A 22730-nucleotide genomic window follows, 5' to 3' on the forward strand; every position below is an offset into this window, starting at 1 on the left:
CGGCTCGGAGCACCGAAAGCGAGCCTTCAACTTATGCATATTAGCAGAGCGACGGAGATCTGGGCAATCGGAGAACAGAGAACCGGGGACTGGGAGGGTTTTCTATCCACGAATAGTTGGCGACACAGCCAGTCGCACTCTCTGAGATACGCGTCCCGCCTGCAAGATATGATGTCACCGTCTGTTTATAACTCGCCCGTCAGCGATGCAGATCGAATCTGAAATCGGTAGGGTTGGAGGTGCCGATCGGGTCGAGTAGATTGTCGACAGATTGTCCCACGCCCACGCGGAGACACGCGCCAATAGTGAGCATAATCGAATAAGCAATTCTACTTGGTGACCACCACTAAAGTACCCGTACATGTCAACTATTTAACTATCAATTGTTGAAGTTCTTAATTTGGCTCATATTCCCAGAGGAACATACTTATCATCCCAGATAGAGCAAATACAACAGAACCAGCCTGTCTGTAGAAAAAGGGTATATGTAGCTCCACTTGCTCTAAAGGCAGGTTGGGTTGACTCAGTTGTAGTGCCCCCCGGGCGGGATGACGTCGGGTGGCTTCTAGATCCATGAGTGATCTTTGGTGCTGGGGGCCAGCAGGTAGATCAAAAGCGAAACTCACATTGTTGAATATTAAACTTGAATTTATTGTTGTTCTTTTAGAGTGTGATCGGTTGTGGTCGGATCGGTGATGGTTTACAGATACAGTTAGAGATACAGATATATGTGGATACAGCGAGCGTTAGAGATACATACGTAGATAGGTAGGCTACGGAATAACATGAAACACACGGTGTATGGATTGATGGACTTGGGGGATGAGAGAGTTAACATTATCGACTATCAACTATCCTTCTGTTACACATAGAATTGATTGGGCTTCGTTGCGGTTTTGCTGTTTTGCAGTTTAGCTGTTTTGCTCTTGATCCTTTTGTTTGGCTTTCACATCGTTAGTCAGCTAGATCTATTTCTCGTGTAGTTTTGCTCTGGTCAAAATTACACAAATATCAACTAGACTATCCCGACACTTTTTTTTAGTATTATTATTTCTTACGTTTGTTTTAGCACAGTTTGTGGGAGGTTTCTTTGTTGTTTGCTCTTGCGGTTTGCGGGACATATACACATTTAAATTTCATTAATTATATCAATATCTTTAGCAATATACATGAATATATTATAGGCCTAGAGCTATACAATTAAACGGACCTTTTTGTCGGGGCTTTTTTGGGTTTTCATGGGGATTGGATTGTGTTTCCCGTTTCTGCCTGCAGCTGAGTTCGGGTATCGATTTCGTTTTTCAATGTAATAACAAAGACTGATCTATTGTTATTGTTTATCGTGTATCGTTACATTTGTCCAGGTACTTTTGTAGCGCATGTTGTGTTTAAGTTATTTAGTTTTCGTCGAAAAAAAGATTGTGTAACCTAAAACTAAAAGCTAAGAATGAGGGTCCGGGCCCAGGTCAAGGTCAGAGTTCGAGGTCGAGGTCGAGGTCAAGGTCAAGGTGGGGAAAATGCAGATGCGCCACTAAAGAATCGATGAGTCCTGCGTGGGTGAGAGCGATGGATGGTGGTGTTATGTTGTTCCAGTGATGTTGATCTACTCCTACAATGCTCTATTAGTTAAAGGATATTTCCGCTATTATTTCAGCTGCTGGCAGAAGAGAGTCCCCAATCCCAAAACTCAAGAACTGAAACGCCACTCGTTATGGTCATATTTTAGATATATATATATTAGAGAACATTAATCGAAAACAAAGAACAACTTGGGAAATAATACAAAAATAAATAAAATAATCTTTACAAGCGGGGCTAACATCGTGGACTTGATTGCATTTTGCCATTACAATTACAGTTAACATTTACAGTTACGAATTACATTTAACATCGAATGTGGTGGCAACCATGGCAGCGCTCCGCTCGCCTGACCTGAGTTGTTAAAACTTTGTTAAAGTATTTTTTTTTTGTTTTTTTTTTTTTTGTTTTTGTATATTTTGGGTAATTTTGTTGGAAGCTGAACGTATTGTATGTAATATCAATTGTCGGCGAGCGAAGTCCCACCCTACAATTTTCTAGGGTTCCTTCTATGTGTGTGTGTGTTTGTTGTGTCGTGTTGTGTGCGAGTGTTTCTGTGTGTGTGAGGTAAACTTTTCTTAAGGTATGCTCAATACAATTTTTAATCTTAACGTTTCATTTCCAATGGAAAGGCTTTTTGTCGGTTGTATGCGTGAATATCGTACAATTGGGACAATTAGGCACGCATTCTTGAGTGTTATTTGAGAAGTATCGTGGTGACATAACATTATGGTAGACTTGGTAGATCTAGAGAAAAAGGCGGTGCTCAAAAAGCTTGACAAGCTCATCGGGTTCGTTACATGTTATAAATAGTTTGCGTATTTAACATAGATATACTTATATCGCTTATCGTTTATCGGTATCGTTGGTTAACTCTTTTCAGCTTGAGGCAATTACAAATACGAAATAATTTCAAAGCACTTGTTGGGGGAATTACTTTTGTTTGGGTTTTGTTTGGATTCTCCTTTAGGCCACTTTTTGGTGTTCACAGCTGTTTGTACACACACTTGTATATATAATTAACTGCTTTATCTGTGTATAATTATGTATATATCTCGTTAATCAAGCAATAAACACACAAATATAAGTTTAACCTCGATTTAGTACACGCTTGTATATATATATACATATATATATCCCTCGACTTTTCCTACCATATGTATATAGTATAAATTACAAAATTTTAATAAGGCGCACGTTAGAAGGAGTTGCAAAGTTTCAAATTTAGCAGCACTTTAAGGTCTTCGATTCCACCAATTTATAAATAATACATTTCTTCTTTCTCCATATATCTCTTGTATATATATTATATTTATATATTTTGTTGTTCTGGTATATATAGATTAGTTTTGCAAAAAAATTAACAAAGTGTAGATTAGTAATTTAGGTTTAGTGGTCAATTTAAAGATCTTTTTTTTTGTCGATTTAATGTTTGAGTAAGGCAATTTTACTTATTTTTTTAAACATAGCTTACGATTTATGGACCCAAAAAAAAAACAAAAATTCATAAATGTATATATAAGTCTGTATATATATGCGGTATATATACATATTGGGTATATCACTGACTAAGCCTAGGTTTTAGAAAAAAATATCAAACGTCATATCGCATGGGCTTCCTCTTTCTGTTACTGCTTTTGCTTCTCATCTCGAATATTTCTCTCTAATCTCTCGATTGTTTATACATTTATAAGCATATTAATATATGTAATGGTTAAGGCTTTGATGGGAGCAAAGAGCAAACAAATCTATGTATGCTTGAAAGAATCGAACAAATTAAAATTAATAATTACTGATGCGGATGTGACTGCTAGCAGTTGATTACTGCTCTTCTTCCCTCGACTTGCTTTTCTCGCAGGCTTGCAATGGAATGTTAATCGATATACCTAGTTAATGTATAAAAATTTGGTTATGTACAGTTGTGTTTCTTTCACCGCTGCGCGTGTGTTTGTGTGCTCTCGTTTCTGCTTCTGCTTTTGTTTCTGCCTTTTGTCCATTGTTCTACGCTCTTTACACCTTACTCCTTACAGCTCTTTAATGATAGTTACTTGTTAATTGTTTCTGCTTCTTGCTTCATGAGGTAGTCAAGCCACAGGCTGGATGCCGGCTCCAGGCGGACTTGGGATCAAGGTATGGGGGTTTCTTGGGGGCGGGGATGTATCTCGGGTTGGGGATTTTATTCGAGTGGTCCTTGATTGAATCGCGGGATCCAGACCTTTGAGGGGAACTTTGCTATTGGAAGATCTTGGATTGCGTGTGTTGAATAGTAGCGACTTAAAGTTTGCTTAGGACAGAAGAATCCGAAAAGCAAGTGGCTCAAAAAATTATCTGTGGTCTGCTTTCAATTCTATGTAAGAAAGTTGTAGGCTAGGAAAAAATATCTGGCTTTGATTTTGAAAGAAAGAAAGTTTTAGTTATATAACTGATAACAGGGATCGCATTGAATGAAATGGGATCTGCGCTACGGATTGGTTGTTGGGGTTTGAAGGGAACTGCGGCTTTTTTTACTGTACTCCTGCTAGTCGATGAGTGGCGTTTAAGATTAACATTAATGTGTGGATGATGATGCTCTAGCACCAGTAGTCTACATGAGTCCAAGCCGGATCCTGCTCCTCTCCGAGTTGCAGCTCCATTTCGAGTTCGAGTTGAACCTGCCCATCAAGCTGTGGACTGGCCGGTGGCTCTTCCTTCCCGGCCTGGTATTGGACTGCTTGCTGCTGTTGCTGAGTGTTTGGCTGTTCGAAGGCTGGAAGCAGCAGGTCGCGGTCTCGATCCCGCTCCCTGTCCGGCGCCCTTCCTCACGCCAGGCAACTGCCGTTGTTCATGAAGGCAGTGGCTGAGTCCAGGTCGACATACTCGCCGCCCTCCTCCACCAGTTGCGACAGCAGATCGGTGGCAAAGCATCCATTCTTCAGCAGCAGCAACTGCTCGTCATCGTAGGGCGTCATCACGCCCACTCCGACTCCCACTCCCACACCAACTCCGACGCCAACGCCCACTCCGGCCCCAATGTTGCCATGCTGCAGGCCCTGGTGGAAGTCCATCAGGTGATTGTTGTTGTTATTATTATTATGGTGGCTGTTATTATTGTTGCCGGTGCTCCCGTTCGTGTTCACTACACTGGCCATGTTGAGGCCATTGATGCCGCAGGGCGAGGGCAAAACACAGGCGTGCTTGATGTCCGGAAAGCCATCGCTGGGCTCGAACAAGAACCTCTCCGCACTGAGGGCGGTGGTGTAGGGACTCTGCGAGTCCACCAGCTCGTTCTTCACGAACTCAATGGCGCTGCTGGTGGCGGTGGGCGTTGTACTGCTAGTGGCGTTGCTGCTGTGGCTGCTGATGTTGCTGTTGTTATTGCTGGTGTTGTTGCTGGCGCCGCTGCTGCTGTTGTTGTTGTTGTGGTGATTGGGGTGGTTGCTGGCACTGCCAGTCAGGCCGTCGCAGTTGGGAACGTAGTCGGAAAGCAGACTGGGACTGGGATTGGCCTGCTGCTGGTCAACCACGTTGTTGCCGGCGGGATTCAGGGACTGTGGCTGCTGTTGCTGCTGCTGCTGGTAGCCGGCGTGTTCGAATTCCTGGGCGCTGGGCGAAGGCTTGCAGTAGCCAGTGGGCAGTTGTTGGGCCATGGCCGCCGCCGTTTTTGAGCCATACTTGAAGGTGGCCATCGAGGGTATGCTCTGCAGCCGCTGGTTGTTGTTACCGGAGTTGGGACCGTCGATGCTCACCGTTTCCAGTTCCAGTTCGCTGAGATATTTCTGGGCCGGCGATTGGAGCAGTTGGCTGGGCAGTTGGCAGCCTCCGGCTCGCTGGCATCCGTGCGATTTCAGCATGTCCATCAACTTTTGCCGTTCGGTTTCCAGCTGACGCACTTGGTTCTTTAGATCCACGTTTTGAGTGTCCAGGACCTCCGACTCCTTGATCAGGTTTTGTGTGCGTTCGCGCTTCTTCATTCGGCACTTGGTGGCCGCAATCTTATTCCGCTCGCGGCGCCTTCGCCGTCTGTCCTCGTCCTCCGGAGTGAGTCCCTTCGGCTGTGACTTGGTTTCGCTGTCGTCGTCGCTGGACTCCTCGCAGTCGTCGTCCAAATCGTTGGCGTTGCTCATGCTGCCGCTGTAGTTGTTGCTGCTGCCGCTGTGCCCGTTGTGGTTGCTACTGCGTCGCGAGTACTTGGAGTGCGGCTGCTCCGATCCGGAGCTTGAGTCGCAGGTGGACAGCTTGCGCTTGCTCTGGATGGACAGCTTCAGGCCCTCCTTGATCAGGCGCGAACAGGTCTGCAAAGAAAGTCAGGTAGTTCGAGAGTAAGTTAAAGTCAAATACGACCAAATATCCTTGCTACAGCGTATTTTATTCGCCCTAATTGTGGAATATATTTATGATAACTGGAACTTAGAAAAAGATAAAGATATATTTAAATAAGTGTCTGGCTTGTGCGGTGATTTCTTGCCATCTGTGCGAGTTTCCCCGTGATCTGGCTGAGGTTTCCGAGTGAGAGCTCGACACAGTTTATCGGGAGTTGGACGCAGATATAAAGATATGACGAATCGCGGTCCGTTTTCTCGGGAGGAGATTATCTAAAGCGGCTTTTTCAGCATTGTTTGTTTGTTTATTTGCCCGGTGATTTACTCAAGCAACCTTTTTCGCGCTTCGGCTTAGGGCTTGGCACCTGGATTTTGGGTTTGGGGTTTGGGGACACTCGAGTTGTGCATGAATTATAAGTATTACAGCGAACAGATAGAAATCTGCGACAATCACCACGCCCAGAAACCAGAAAGTTTAGTGTTCAGCGCTCTCTGTACCGAGGCAAGTGCACGCGGCATACTCGATTGGGCTCACGAAAGCGGTGGTGGGTGGGTCTACGAAAACAGAAACTGAACACCGAATACCGCAAACCGAAGTAACCTCGATATATCCAGCCTGCACTGGGCCAGTTCCATTTATGGAGGAGCACCATAGCCCCTTAGCCACAGGTCCCCGGCCCCAGACAGGAACAGATGGTCATCACTCTGCTCTGCGCACTGTGTCAACTTTCGTTGATTGACTGACTGCGTACTGCACTCAGCTATATCAGCTGCTGAAATACCCTTTATCCTCAGTGATTGCACAACTAGCTGAGCTACGTCGGTAGGTTTTTACACTACATACGAGTATGTTTATATCAACTACTCAATCCTGCGTATTACTGAAAAGCATTTTTCGAAGCTAGCGAATTATGCAGCAGGTCATTGAGTTGTCGACCAGACCGAAGTGTAGTGTTTATTTCTTTCGTATTTTTTACTCGGGGTTCCCCTTTTTTTGCGCACTCTGTTTGTTGTCTGCTTGAGAAATTGTTCGGATGCCACTGATTGAACGCGCCCTTCTTTTCAATGTTGCCTTTGCGCTTCTGTTAATTTCTCGGCATTTCGGCATCGGGTTCCATTTGAATTTTAGGCACGCTGCGCTATATTTATTGACCCAGAAATCAGATAAATAAATTTTGTGTTTAAAAAGCGACAAGTAAGGAATGCCGAAACCGAAATCCAAAACAAAATCATAATAATCGCATGCGCCGGGCCCCCTTCTCCGCCCAAAAAATCCAAGACGCTGGCAACTTGGAGCCAGTACATGACCATATGGTCATATGGTCATATGGTCACCGTCGACTCAATAAGTCGGACGAAGTCTGCAGGAAAATTGTGCAATTGCGCCGGGGGAAATCTGGATGGAGATGTATGTATATGGAAGTGGGATCGGGAATGGACGGCACACAGGTCGCGGCTTCAGTCAAAGAGTCCGTACAGATATATATAAATATATATATATACAATATTGTATCTACGCATTCTGAAAGAGCCTACGGAACGACCGAGCCTTTCTTTGCACTTCGCATCGCTGCAACTTTAGTCGCAAATTCACACGAAAACGCATAAAAGAGCCAATTTTTCGGGCTGGCAATTTGCATTTTGTTTGGCTTGTTTGCACTTTTGCACATTTCTCGCTCGTTCTGTTTGCCGTTCTTATTATTTATCCCCATTTCACATTTGCCCCTCTTTTTCGGCAACATTTGTGCAAATATTTGGCGTGCGCAAAAAAAGAGAAAAACACACGGAGAGAGAGGACAGGAAACCTTTGAATGAGTCCGGGTCCGGTCCGATTCTTCGGGGTTCAACTAGGGGTCGAAAACCCCTGCTACATTTGAATTGCAATGAGGCAAAGTTCGCAAAGTTAGTCATCGAAAGGTTTGAAGAAACGTTGAAGAAGCAGACAGAAACTAAAGGCCTTGGAACACATTTTCTAGTACAATGGTGCACCACTACTATTCTAACTTTGAGTTGTGTTTTCCAACTCAGACTTGCTTGCTTTTCACTAATTTTCCCCCAACGCAGTTCACCGGAATCATGCACAAGCACTTGTAGCATCAATCTGGCTTTAATCTGGCCGCATCAATTTGGCCTGTTTCATTCATTCATTCATTCATTTATTCGATGACTGTTTTGCCCACGCAGCACACTCTGCCGTGCAAAATCGACCCACGCACTCTCCACTGGCCATTGGACTGTTGCTCTGTCCGTCCGTTTGTCCATTTGTCCGTATGCTTGTCCGTCCGTATGACACCGACGTGAGCTTCGGCGTTGAGTGGGCGTCAATTGCAAGACGCAGCGAGAATTGATTTCACTTTTGCGGCGCTGAGTTCGAGTATCTGCATCTGAATCTGCCTCTAAAGCTGAATCTGAGTCTCAGTGCGATTGGGGCGAATTACTCTTGACTGGCTGACTGACTGGCTGGCTGGCTGGCTGCCTGACATTGGCCTTAATGAGGCACGTAGCTGCTGCGGTGGTGTCAACTTCAGCGATTAATTCCACATACATACGAGCTAAAGGCCGCCGATTCGAACCGATCTCTGCGTTGTGCAACGAACGCATCCCTAGTCCGCTCCCCTTCCGCTACCCGCACCTAGCAATAATTGGCAGGTGTCTATAGACTATATAAGCCCCGGTTCCTCCTCCTCCCTCCACCCACCGCCGTTCGCTAACCATCATCCGTGTGTGCAAATGTGATTTATGATTATTACTTGAAACGAATTTATAGGCGTTGTGCCAGCGCGGGTTTTAATTGCTGCAACGGCCGGGTGAAAGAAAGAGGCATCGCAACGCCTTTTTAATTTTTTTTCAACTAATTTCTCGTAAATTAGAATCTCCTAACGTTTTGCATCGCATTTTGTGTATTATTTCGGTAGATGAGCGAGCGCTGTGTGCTTGAGAAATATATATGAGCTTCCAACTATGTTTGTATGTGTGTGAATGTTCCCGGCAAAAAGGACCCAGCAATGCTTCACCAGCAATACAGGTGGTTGTACTAATTTTAATTTCACAAGACTGATTGATTTACCTGCTGCACGCTGTGTGTGGTGGCCGTGCCCGCTGGGGAGTCGAGCGCTGATCCGGAGCAACTGGAATGACTGCTGTCCTGCGAGTGCGACTGCAAGTACATATAAAGTATACGCACATTAAGTATACGCCATGTATCCACACGATGGATGTGGGGGAAATCGCTCACCTGACCATTGGGATGACCGTTGAAGTGGCGCACGGTTACCACCGGCGTGGAGGCGGCACTGCAGGATGCAGATGAGGATGCGACGGAAACTGCCGCCGCGGCCGCCGCTGCCGAACTGTAGCTAAAATTCTCCAGCGGATTGGTCATGGCAATTAGCGAGTTGAGGATCTCTGGCGTCTTCGGCGTATGGCCGCCCATCAGGAGGCCGCCGCTGTCGATGCTCAGCAGCGAGGAGGCCGGTATGTTGGAATTGAACATGGTCGACGTCGACGGTTGCACGCACGGTAAATAAAACGAAAACTAAACCGAACTAAAATTAATCGTAACAAACTTGTGTTTTTTTTTTTTTTTTTTTTTTGTTTGCTATGTATGTATTGTTAAATCACAGTTAAAGGCCTACGCGTTGCATTTGTTTTGTTGGACTGTTCAAAAGTTATTTGTTCTATATATCTCTTGTGTCTATGTGTATTTGTATATATATTATATATTGGATTTTAGAGGCACACACTTCACTTTTTTGCTTATCACATGTCAAACTCGAAGAGTCTTTGCTGTCTAGAGTGTTGTTTCCTTCGGTTCGATTGGGATTGGGGTTCTTAGGGGGCCGGCGGCAGAAGAGTAAGGTCGATCCATCGGTTCCATCGGTTCAGATCCCCGACTTTTGTTGTTGCTCAGAGCGCTAAGGCCGAGCGAATGCAATGCGTTGAACGTCGGACAGCCGGCACCTCCCTTCACATCGGCATCGAATCTGCAAAATGCACAGAGACAAAACAGAAAGAGAGAGTCAGTGAGTGTGACTGAGAGAAATGTATGATGTGGATATACATATGTATCCACATATGTACATATGAGCACATGTGTGTGGATAGAGAGAGACCCGCGAACGTGAGTGCACCATGTCAACGTAAACAAAAGCAATTAAATTATAAAATAAACTCGGCTAAATTGATTTATGTAAGTCTCGGCGAACCGGGGAACCGGCGAAGCGCGTGACACGCGATCGAGCTTACAAATCACGATTGATCGTGTTTGATCACGCACCCGAAAAACCCCCCGCGCACATACTCGCACATACGCCTCAATTAAGCTATTAATCGGCTAATTGAGACCAGGTCCACTGGCCATATAGCCAATACAGATCGGGTGCCAGGGTGTCAATATGTCTACATCTGTATCTATATGTACATATGTATGTATGTACGCATGTATGTGCATGCACAATTAGAATTTCCAGGGGGTAGGGTGAGGGGGTGGCGTTCGAGGGGTGACACACACATTCCGTTCGGGTTGTGCGAGGTGAAGGTGAGCAGAAGGAGAAATTGCAGCGAAATTCCTCGGCGGCAATTGAAACGGAATTGAAATGCAATTGAAGGCAATCATCCATGAATTCGCTTGACTCCCGATAACCCCTAAATAGGGGCGATAAAACTGGATGTATTGTTATCTCAAAACTATACTCGTAGTTGAATCAAAATCAACTCATCACCGTACGAAGGTGGATTGAAGGGTTGATGGATCATTAGCGTTATGGAGTTGCGCCAGCGTTTCAATGCGAATCCTTTCAACAATCCACTTGATTGATAGAATATCTACATATGTGGCAATTCATAGACTCTCCTCCACGTAATTCGAGAGAAATTTCTCCGAATTTATTTCATCCCCAATTACTTGTTGTGCCACTTCGAAGATGAACTATTTGACACGGGGGGCTGGGGGCATTTCTGCGGCGATGGGGGTTGATCAGAGTGGAGAGGGGAGAGAGGCGATTTCGCTCAAAATTTGGTTTATGAGCGATTTTGCCTTTCTGCTGCTGCTGCTGCTGTCTCTCGGCCATTTATCATTTGGCCAGAAGTGTGTGCACTTGTGGTAATGCCTTTGCTGATGTGTGTGTGGCGTGCTATATAAATTTTAGACCCCCTTTAGCCCCAACAACACACACTCACACACACACACACTCAAATTTTCCCCCTGTCCGTTTCGAGCCGAAATTCAGTCAGCAGCGAACAACAAAACGTAGGCAGAATAAAGAATTATGATTTATGACTTTCGCATGTTTCTTTATTTTTGTTGGGGCTCGGGTTTTCGTTGTTTGTGAGAGCTTTTAATACCTTACTGCCTTTGATGTGGCTCTCTTCCCCGTATTCTACTGCAACGAAAATCACTTTTGACATTCGTGTCGAGCAAATTGCAAAAATCGCACAAAACACAAAACGCACATAAACTCGCCATTTGGCCCGACTCTTCCACTTCCACTTGGGGTCCGGCTCTGTTGGCAATGCTGATTTTGACCAAATGTGGCGGACGTCAACTTCAAAATCAGCGGCATCGATAGCAAACTGCGCATGCGTGGCCTCCCCGAGAACATTTGGGGTCAGGGCAACTGAGAACTTCTATGCTTAAGAGCGTATGCGTTTTTATTTTCTACATAAGGATCACAAGTATATATAAGAAGCTAGTTGGCTTCAGATTGCGCATACGTTGCGTGGCCCTAGATCGTAGATTGTTCAAATTAGCAGGATTGCTCAGCCCGTCCTCTCCGGAAACCTTTTAACTGCACTTTCCACATTGACATTCCTCGGCTGATTCGCTGCCACTTGGAAATAAAGTGATTTGCGGCTGATTTGTGGCCGGCATGTTGGCAATTGGCCTCAAGTGTGCGAGTTTTTGCTGCCAGACGAGCCAAGGCGATCGATGGCTACCAGATTGGAGAGCACGGCAAATGGCCAGAAGCCCGGAGAGCAGACGAGTGGTGGAGATATCGTGTGGAGATCGAATCGAGCTGCTGCGGTGTCCATCTTTCGTCCAATCAGCAAGTGCCATGCCATTGAAGTTAACAGGCGACATATAAAACAAATTCTAACAATTCTAGCGAATAGCTGATTGTTTTTATGGCACTATAACTCAACTATCATTTGCATCGACACAAGTCTCCTGAGGGCATTACTAATCAACTTATCTAACGATGCATTATTCCCTCTCATTTAAAAGCGTTCCATATTAATTGAGCTCAACTGCGGCAGTTCAGTAGTAGTGTTAGTTCGATTTATTTACGATTGTTGGGAAACTTCCAAATTTATCGGCGCATACACTTTGGTCACGTATATGTACATACTATAGGTATCCGAAATATCCCAAAACTGTGACTGATGATGGGTGACTCAGGCAGAGACTGAGTCGGATTCGTATTTGTATTTGAATTTGGATTGGGATTCCATTTGCATACGATTGGTAGCAGCGCGGTCGAATGCCAATGAATGAATTGTCAGCCGGCGGAGTTGCACAACACGCGTTATAATTTAATAACACCTCATAATTGCGATACATAATGTAATGATCGAGGCGGAGGAGGTTGAGCACGGACCTGCACTTATCGCGGCATGGGGCGTGCGATGTGAAAACGCCGCATAAGTGCATTAAGCATTTGAGTTATAATACATGAAAAGTATATACATTTGTCCGCACATCTGCCGCCACCGACAATTATCGGTTTGGGTTCGGTTCGTTTGGCTACGTGCCTGGGTCGCACTCCACATTTCACACGAGCCACTGAGTGGGGAAAGGAGGGAGGAGAAGGCCAAGAGGAGTGGACCTCATCATATGTTGCCAATATACACAATTTTGACCTATCTGTTGGTTATAAAGTAATCAAACTGATTCGATTGCATTCATTCTGTCGTTAATCAGAATGTACACTATCTTGATTCCTGATTTTTCCCCTGCGTCATCGCTTTTCATTTGGATTCATCGCCTTTGATGCTGTGGGGGAGGCTGGGCCTCCACTTCATTGTAATAGAATGCTAACTTTGCCACCCTTCTTCTGTTGTTCCTTATCTATTCGCAGTTCTTGTTCATATTCCGAAATGGATTTGAGCTGGAAGTAGTTGGATATTGTGCCAGCCGAGAGGGTGTTTGTGCGCCATAAAAACAAACTTTCATTGCTCCGTGCCTTGTTTTTTGTTTGCTTCCCTGCTGTCTTGGCCGGGCTTAATTAAAAGCGTTGCCAAAGCCAAACACAGAAAGACCACAGAAAGCCAGCACGCAGCGAGTGTGCTCGTATCTATCTATCTGATAGATACGAAAAGCGATTCGGCTCAGTCAGCTGTTTTCTGTTTTCCAATTAAGTGTCACTGCAGCAAATCTCCGCAGAGGGGCCACAAATTTACACTGTAATTAGGCATTTAGATAGTGTATATATCTGCAATTTGATTAGTTTGCTAATTGCAGGTACTGGGGAGGGGGGTTGTGTGTGTGTGGATAAGCATAAACCCTTGCTTGGCTATAAACATAAAACTTTACGGATGGCCCATAGACGAGCGTTCGAGATTGGGACTACTTTCCTCCTCCGACCAACCCTGCTGAAAATGGGCCGCGTGGCGATTCAATTAATTTATTATTCACTTAAGAGCGCAACGGGCTGGCAGGGTGTGGGGAAGGGGGGATCGGAGATGACATAAAGCTGTTATAAAAATTAAGCGCACACTATGAGGAAAAGGAAAAGCCAACTGGCTGGGAAGTTTCGCACATTCCAAGTGCGTCCCGCTGTCGTGCCAAAAATGTCCTGACAGCGGGGGTTGCGTGGTGGCGGGGTGGTTGGTGGTTGGTGGTTGCGCGTTGCGCAAGTATTTCAGCTATAAACATTTCCGCGCACGTTCCACGCGTTCATTTTGGGAGCCACAAAGAAAGACGGACCCACAGAATAACAAAAATACAAAAATATTAAAACTGTTCTGCAGATACAAGGCAATGATGAGAGGAGCACCGAATAGGGAAGTACCCTTTAACAATGTTCCGCTCCGAAAGTTTCATAGCAAACATACACAGCTAGTGCTGATATCTTTAAGATGTATTGATATCTTTTAGAGGACTTTAGTCAGCTCAAGCAGCTATTCCACGTATTGGAAATATAATGATGAATGGTTTATATTACCCCAAGTAACTTTCCCGCATAGCCATCAAGTGTATTGCTGGCCATAAAACTCAAACTATCAGCAGAGAAGTGAATAAAACGCTTCGAAAATGGAAAATTATGGAAATGAATTGGTAGAGCAGAATTTCGGGGAGGATAGCGACTTGGCAAGTGAAAATATTTTTGTCTAACTCTTGGGGTTGAAAACTGCCGCACACACTTGTACACATATCAGTTTTATTGGGATATATGCTGTGGAGAGAAGAATCGAATCGAATCGACATTTCAATCGAAATGTACATATATCTGTTACATTCACCTCGCAGATATCTACAGAGGTATCTGGGCATTTATCAGTCAGTATCTGAGGAGCGAGGCGTCATTAGTCACTGCCCTCCAGATAAGCGAAAACATTGGAGTGCAGCGGAGATACGCCAGTTGCGTGGTGTACCTGCAAGGACGTTCGCAATCTGAGCTTTCATTAAAGTTTGTGTTTTTATCAGGCTTATCAGAGGGCTGCGTGTCAGAAGATGTCTTATCGGTGGAAGGCACGGGCAAATCTTATCTGCCCAATGAGTTGCTGTTGGCTACCCTCTTAGTTCTCGACTCGCCTGCCTCCGGCTACCCTGTATTCTCCAGTATTCCAGTACTCCAGTACGCCAGTACTCCAGGTCTCCGGTTATTCGATGTTCGATTTGGCAGAATCTAATTAATTTCCAGAGCTAATTCACTTTGTGACAACGACGCGGTTTATGTTGATTAAGGTGACATTATCGCTGCTGCTCGCCGTTTGCGTGTTCTTTTTATTTATTATTATTTATGGCCACTCTTTACCCCTCTTTGTGTGTGGAATTTTATCAAAGAGCGCGTTTACTTTGTTTGCCGTGTGTTTTGGTTTGTTTTTCGGCGGCTTTTTGCCTCTAAAGCGATTTAGAGCACTTTTCGCACCTTGTTCTGGGTCGGTCATCGAAAAATGGAAAATGAAAAAAACAAGAAGATAGATACATCTACTATCTACTAGATTCTCCCGGTCGTGCGACAGCTGTCTGTGCAAAAGCAAAAGCAATATATCTGTGAAGCGGAGACGGAGGCCAACACTAATCATCATCACCATCATCGTCATCATCATGTTCATGTTCATCGTCATCTTAGTGGTTTTTATGAAGGAATTCGCATTAAAAGTCTTTATTGTGTTTATTTATTGCGAACGGCAATCGAGAACGGCCAAAATGGAGACTCAGATACACAGCTACGGAGTGAATCTAATGGAAATTTCCGACTGGCGACGCTGTAACTGAAAATGCAGAGGCGTCACTCGAGGGCAGTGTCCAGCGGCAAGAGGCAGGAGGCAGTTCGTGGTCAATTCCTGCACAGCTGGCAGCTGTTTAGAGTTCGAGGAAATTCCCGAATCGCGCATAAATACACAGAACTTTTTGTTAAGTTCTCTATTTGAGCGGAAAGAAAGAATGCCTGGCCCGAAGGACATTTCTGTGCAGAGTCTAATTCGATTAAACTTCGCGGGTGGTTTCCAAAATCCCCGAAAGAATTTACAAATGTGCGAGTTAGGGGAGTGCCAAGAAAGGAAGCGGCAGTAAAAAGAGAATCGGAATCGGAAAGACAGGTGATAAAGGTAGGGAAGAGCGACACCAATTATCGGACCACAAATGTGTCCCAAATGTGTTTTTTAGCCCAGCCCCAAGGGCCACGCCCATTGCACCCAGCTCGGGAGGAGCAGCTGGGGGTCATTCTTGGGGTACGAGTAAGACCCCCCCCGTCCCAGGCACACACACTCTCAAATGTGGCATGTCCTTGACACATATCCTGCCACTTGCTCAGCACGCGTGTGAGTGGAGCAGCCAACGCCTTGTGGGGCTTCGCCAGCGCTTGGCCCTAATCCATTTGAACTTTCCCCCATCCCTGCGCCGTTGCCAACTCGCTCGCTCCAAGGATAATAAAGCGAATTCTCCTACTTTATGGGCCAAACGAAACTTTTGTGGCTTCGCCTTCCCTCCTTCCCGCCTTCCTGCCATCGGCGCATGTGTGTAGTCGGAGTGCTGTAATATAATCCTAATGGAATTTACACTCAAACTTTACAATGCCTGCCAACAATGGCGAGGACACTGCGTGTCCTTTGTCCTTCGAGGACGTTGCCGGGATCTCTCTTCTGGCGAAAGGAAGCAAAAGCGCCCTGGATATTGATACTTCCGAGTTGAACTTAGAATATGAAAACTTTGCGTATTATGGCAGGCAACTCGAAGACCCAAATGTGGTCGATTCAAAATAAGTACGAGCAGTAGCATTACTAAATCAAACATAAAAAAAGTACAATAATATCCATATAAAATATTTAATATTATCAGTAGATGATAATAGATAGATAGAAAATAAAGGCTAGATAGAAAAAAAAAGAGAGACAGCCAAACGTCAGTAAATTGTTACCAAATGTTGTTTCGCTTGAGTTGCACGGGGGAATGGCTTTTTGGATTTCGATTCAAATTTCGAAGGTCAAGTGCATTAGGGCGCAACGCAAACAGTTCGGAACGCTAGGAAAATAGAATCTCACCGCTCATGGCATTTGTTGTTTTCCTGTCTTTTGGCTCCCCCGCAAAAAGCTTAGACAAGATTTGTGGGGCGGGATGCGTGCGCAAGCGTTGTAAATCGTGATTTTATTTGATTTGATTTTGAGAGCATAGCAATAGCGAACGAACGTATCCTTGGACTAACACTGGCTTAATTGTGCGTGTCAGGCGGCCACAAAGCCGCAACATGGACACATGTCCGACTTTTCTGCTGGGTGTGTTAACAGGACCAAGCACAGAGGACTGAGGACCGAGGAACAAGGACCAAAACACAAGGGCTCGTTAAAAAAGGCGGAAATACTGGCGCCAACATAATCATTCCGGCCTCCGCCCGCTTTCGTGGCTATTATGATAATTGAGTGAGCAGAAATACGAAATAGAGACAGACAGGTTAAATTGCGCGTTACTGCCAGAAAATGTGGCAGATTCCTTTCCTCCGCATTTTCTCCTTCTTGATTGATTTGCACGGTGGAGAGGAGGTGGCGGAAAAGTGGGTCGCCCCCACAAGACAGGCAAGACAGCTAACGACTCGACTCAACTCGACTGGCGCCCAATTGTCTCGAGAGGACCCCGAACTGAACCCCCAAAGATGCACCCTACCTACACACTCGTAGCCATATTATTTGCCTTGGCTCCACGATTTTCCCCTTTCTTTCGTCCTCACCTAGTGACGCACATAATTCAACCAGCCCCCGAACTTTGGATCCACCAATTGATTGCGTGCTGAAAATTTGTTGTCTTTGATTGATTTCGCTTGACTTGTGCGTGACGCCTGTGCGTATGCGCAATATTTTCGGTTTGCTTGTCTGTTGTTCAACACCAACAGGAGGCTGTGTGTGCCCTTTGCCCACAAATACAAATCTATCTGAATGCTAAATGCAGCCGCCTATAGCGACATACAAGCCATGCAAGCAGTCACAAGGTCGGAGTAAGGCAATAAATTTTTTAGAAAGCGAGAGATAACTGAATGCACCTATTGGCTTGATCATCTCCGTTTGCTGGACTCGCTTACCAATAAATGCAAGAATCGCCGGTCTGCACCACACTGAGCTCTGAGCTGAGCTGCAACGAAACAGAGAGAGGAGCTATTAGCATTGATTAGCGTCTAATGTACACGATGGATTGTGCACGGGGCATGGATGGAAATCAAAACAGAGACTGGGTTCAGAGTGGATCGCCGGGCTCATCAATAATTGCGGCTTACGGCCATCTATTATGTGTGTTTACTGTGTGTAAAGACGATTGACGGTTATTGATTAGGCAAACGACCCCCGCTCTTGTTGGATATGCGTACTGGTACTGGATGTGGATGTGGATTTGCGGCTGGGGTGGTTATATTTATATGGCTGTGCCGTGAATCATCGCGAAAACAAAAGAAGAAACGATGCTGAAAACAAAACTCGCGTAGGTAGCGCCAATTTTTTAGGCAAACACAAATATAAATAAGCCCCGCCAAATCAAACCAAGCCAAACCAACCCAAAAGCTAAGCAATCGAATGCAGCTGAGTTCCTCGACTGAGAAACACCCAGTGCTGATTGTAGTTGGATCAACCCGATACCGAACCATTATGAAAACAATCATTGGGGTGTTTTTTGGAGAAACCACCTGTTCAAGATGCGCCAAAAATCGCATATACCCTTTGCTACCGGCCACAAGTAATGGGTACTCAGCCCCAAACCAGAGGCAAGCAAAAGCAACTGTCCATTAATTTGGCTTAAGTCGCGGCTCGGTGGGGATTTGTTTATTTGGCTTTCGTGGCCAGCAGAAATTCTCCCGGTGTGCTGGAACTTTGTATTTGGCTTGGTCTTCCAAAATCGCCTGCGGAACCGCTACTTCATTTGCATCGATTGTGTTATTTACACCGAAAATTGCATTTTCTGTTTGCACTCTTTAATGTCATTAATTTGTTTTCGAAACGAACAATGGGATGGGGATTGCGGATTGCGGATTGGGCTACCTGGCAACGGCAGCCGTTTCGGGTTTTTGGTTTTTGTTATTTTGTGCGAATTTTCGCGTCGAGCTCGCATTGAAATGTGCAAAAAAAAAAAGCTCGATTAGGTGTAATTAACAGCAATTTTGTTGCTCTGATGGCCGAAAAGGAGCGCTCCGCATCGAATTGAAATGCCGTTGAAAGTTTAACTGAACCCTTGGTGCCCGAAAAGGTAATGGCTGAATTGACTGGAGCGTAAAGGATCATTTACGAATGGGCTTATGGCCACTGATTGGCAATCATATGGGGCATTCATCGTAGCAGCTTTATTTGTGATAAAGAAAAGAAAGCTGATTTGAATCGTACAAATTTTGGGATCTAGTATCTCTAGATCGAGATTTGAGCCAACTGAGCCAGCAGCAGTAATTGATGCGACTAATACCTCATTCTCGACCGGGTGCGATCCACCAGGTTCAGGAACATGGGGGGAAAAGGAAATGGAAATGCAAATGGGCATGTGGATGTGTTTTATGTGTTTTATGCCCGCCTCATCAGCGGTAATATTCAATTCAGACTCGTAATATCGAACATTGAATGGGAACGGAATGGGATGGAAGTGGAGATGCGATCCGATCCGATCCAATCCGATGCGATGCGCTGACCTTGACTGGATGTTGTCGATCGGGGTTCTCTTAATGAACGGGGGGAATCAAGCTGGAGATAGAGTCTCGAAATGGGGGGCAATTTGTGTGGCTCTAATGTCTATTCGGGGCAATTAACCAACAACGACAGCTGCTCCACAGCACACCGACTGCCGCAGTAAAATGTTAATTTTCGGCTGCGGCATACATTAAAAATTATTTAATTGAGTGATTTTAATTTAGTTTTTTCGCCGTTCGCCGTGCGCTTCCTCGCCTTTAGCCACTTGAGACTGAGTAGCCAGCCGATGCTGATTGTCTAATTTCATTAATCTAGTCGAAAAGGGGAGCGCGGAGCTGTAAGCTGCCAGCAATCAAAGTGAATGAATCGAGACGACTGGCAGAGTGCCAGTCGAAGCAAACGCTCGTTTTGACCCACTGTGCGCGCTCTTTGTCAATTAGAATTTAGAATTTGACCTCTGTGCACTAGGAAGGGAAAGTAAGAAGATCGAATCGGAATCGGTTCGTTGCGTGGCACCGAGATCGCCGGACCCGATCGGACCGTCCGGCACAAATAAATCACACTCGAGTGCCGCGCCATCGGTCGAACCAGAGCAGAAGTAATCGCTTAATTAGCCTAGCCACCGGCCAAAGTACACCTTGAGTCTTCTGGGGGGTCCCATACTGGCGCCATGCGAAATCCGTTGGCAGTCGAAACGAGGAAAGTGCCAAAAAAAAAAGATACTTAGTCGCAAGTAGGCGACTCAGTAAGATGTTTTCGATGACCATGTCGAAGTGTCATAGGAAATGATAGCTAGCTGATCTGCGATCTCAATCTGCAGTTCACATGCGTAGGCCTACGATGCCGACAGACGGGACTATAATCTTGAGGGGTTATTTGGCAGTCGGATATATATATGCTTTCAAGAGTATAACCCAACTGTAATTAACTATTTGAGGAACGATTTCCAGGTGTTCGGAACCCCTTTGCACAGTCCTTCCCAATACGTTGTTACCTTCGGCAGGGCTTTCAGTCTTTTTAGACCTAAACACAGTGCGCAATGGGCGTCCGAGACCTGGTAAGTCATCTCGCCCGCTGAATTATGCTGCCCTGATTTATGGACCTGGCCAGTCGGCCCTCATAATAGCATATTGGGGCGTGGCCGGAGCTTAGAGGCCCTCGACTGGGCGATCTTCGGCGACTTCTCTAAGTTCGCTTTCCACGCTGGGCTTTTGGCTGTTTGTTTCTGGCTCTCGGTCTGCTATGGGCTTTGTTTTGTCGGCTTCTAATGCTTCCGGTTCCACTCCTCAGATTCAGATGTGTGTTGTAAGTGGAAGGCCTTGCCGGGCCGGGCCGATAAGATATGGACGCCGTACAACTCGCATTGATTACCCGACTTGGCCTGGCCAATTTGGTGGCAAAGTACGATGGCGACCATTAAAAAGTCATTACAAAAGCACAGCACACATGCATGTATGATTTTTGAGAGGGACAGGGGGGCAGTGAGACAAGTACCTGGCATAATTGCAGAGGGGCAATCAAAAGGTTTGGACCGCACACGGGAAGTTCCATGCCCAAGCCGAGTTTTGGATTTCCGCTACAAGTCGTCAACATGTCTGCCCCTTTCCGAGGCCACCCCCCTCTCATGTAGCACCCCTCCCCCACCCACCACCACGGGTTCGAGTGATGATCACTTAAAGGGTTCCGGATTGACTTGTACTCGTATTTGCCCATTGATAATGAACGTCAATTATCGTGTGCCTGTTTGCTTGCTTTGGCTCGGCTACGGCCCATAGGCTTTTTCATTTTTCGGTTTCTTTTGCGGCTCCAACTTGGCTCAGTTCCCGCTGTCCCTTCCTATCGCCTGGTTTTGTGAGTCCAGACAGTGCCAACACCTTGGCAAACCCGTGATGTGGTTACCATAGTAAGTGACTCAGTTTGGTGAACAATTGGCCAAATACTTTCCAAGCAGATGCATTTCGCACCGTCTTTAGCTGTGCAACAGTATCTTAAGGAATACTGATAAGGGGGCTTTATCACTTTACTAGCACAGTTCTTGGAAATATGCTGGCGAAGGAAAAGAAAGATAAGCCTATCTGTGTAAATTAACCCAATTACCGATGGCACTTGAAGATGATCTATAAATGAATTGCCATTGCCTGGCATTGCTTAAAGGCACTTTTCTTTCACTCATCCAAAGCAATTATTGTGTTGTATTTTAAATATCTGCCTGGTGGCTGCCTGGTGATACACCCAGAGTACAGAAGGCGATAAATTTTCGACGCCTTGTGGCGTCTTTGATCTTTAAACAAAAGGAATTCAATAAAACTTATTTATTTGCCACCTTAGACGAGAACTCGCTGGCCACGAGATTAGGTGGGAACTAGTGGCACTTGGGAAGCCATTAAATGTCCGGCGAACTATGTGTGTATGTTTGTAGATGATGTCCGGCAACAACATTGGCCCAGTCTCAAGGCGATCTTGGCACACTTTGAGCATAAATTTGGAACCATGGCATGAGTGTGTCTGTCTATATCCAGATACTTATACATGTATGGAGATCATGAGCGGTGGGTGGATGCGGATGGATCTTGTTGGGCGCCGCCTTTTTGTGTTGTCGCGGCTCAAATCGGGCTGCATTATTACAGTAATTGATTGATTGATTAACTTGCAGTCGGTAATTGAATTGAAAAGTGACCGCCGGGCATGTGCCGCTGCCATATGGGCGTGGCACTTGACGATCGGTCGTGTCGGCGCAGTTGTTGTAGTTCTACAACAGTTGTCGCTTCAATGTCGCCGCTTTTCAGTTGCAAATTAATGCTGACAATGCAGCAGAAATAGATACGTCGAAATTATATGTATGTGTACATACGCTGCTCTATCTCTATGTGCACATCCGATCTTGATGCGATCAATCTATCCGTAACAAAATGGAACAATCGACCGACTGTCCCAGCGGCGACTACACATTCGCAAGCACATCCAGTCGAAAGCCATAAAACAATCGTAAAAATGCGACAAACGAAGTGCTGGAAATTCATACAAAGTAGCAAAACAAAAAAAAAAAATTTTTTTTAAATAAATGAAAAAACCATAAACTGGTAGGGGAAATAGTTGAGGAATTCGTTAGGGAAAATAGCAAGGGCCTAAGCACACAAAAAATACATTTTTTACACCTACTCTGTGATGTAAGACCTTCTACGAGACTTCGGTTTGCTTGGATATTTACTAAGCAGGGTATGATTATGATTATCATTACGATTACGATTATGAGACAACAAATATTTGATTGGTCGTGGTTGTTTTTGGCTTTTTTCGTTGGGCTGGCTTGGCTTTATGATATTTTAATTTATTTTGAATAACAAATGAATAGCTTATTGTTTTAAATGGAGGTTCGAATGGGTTTGTTTGATTGCTAATTAGCATAGCAGAAAAAAGTTGAACAAAGCTCGGAAATACAAACTAAAATAAATAGATGTAGAAGTAGAAATATCCGACTGTGCGAGGGAAACAAACAAAAAACAGGGGAAAATGAAGAAATACTAAAGAGAAACTAGTTTCGTC

General features: G+C 45.2%; 1 protein-coding gene across 1 annotated transcript in view; it reads right to left on the reverse strand.

Annotated features, from left to right (window-relative positions):
* Positions 1–630: 630 nt before the first annotated feature.
* Positions 631–22730, reverse strand: part of LOC6615961 (activating transcription factor 3) — a 32259-nt gene continuing 10159 nt past the window's right edge. Inside the window, exons 2-5 of the mRNA XM_002040292.2 lie at positions 17609–17658; positions 9112–9859; positions 8944–9033; positions 631–5849 (exon numbers count right to left, since the gene is read on the reverse strand). Of these exons, the coding sequence (XP_002040328.1) occupies positions 4377–5849; positions 8944–9033; positions 9112–9369 (1821 nt within the window). The 5' untranslated portion in view covers positions 9370–9859; positions 17609–17658 and the 3' untranslated portion in view covers positions 631–4376. The remainder of the gene's footprint in view (positions 5850–8943; positions 9034–9111; positions 9860–17608; positions 17659–22730) is intronic.

Source organism: Drosophila sechellia, chromosome X (assembly GCF_004382195.2).
Source record: "Drosophila sechellia strain sech25 chromosome X, ASM438219v1, whole genome shotgun sequence".
Classification (NCBI taxonomy): Eukaryota; Metazoa; Arthropoda; class Insecta; order Diptera; family Drosophilidae; genus Drosophila; species Drosophila sechellia.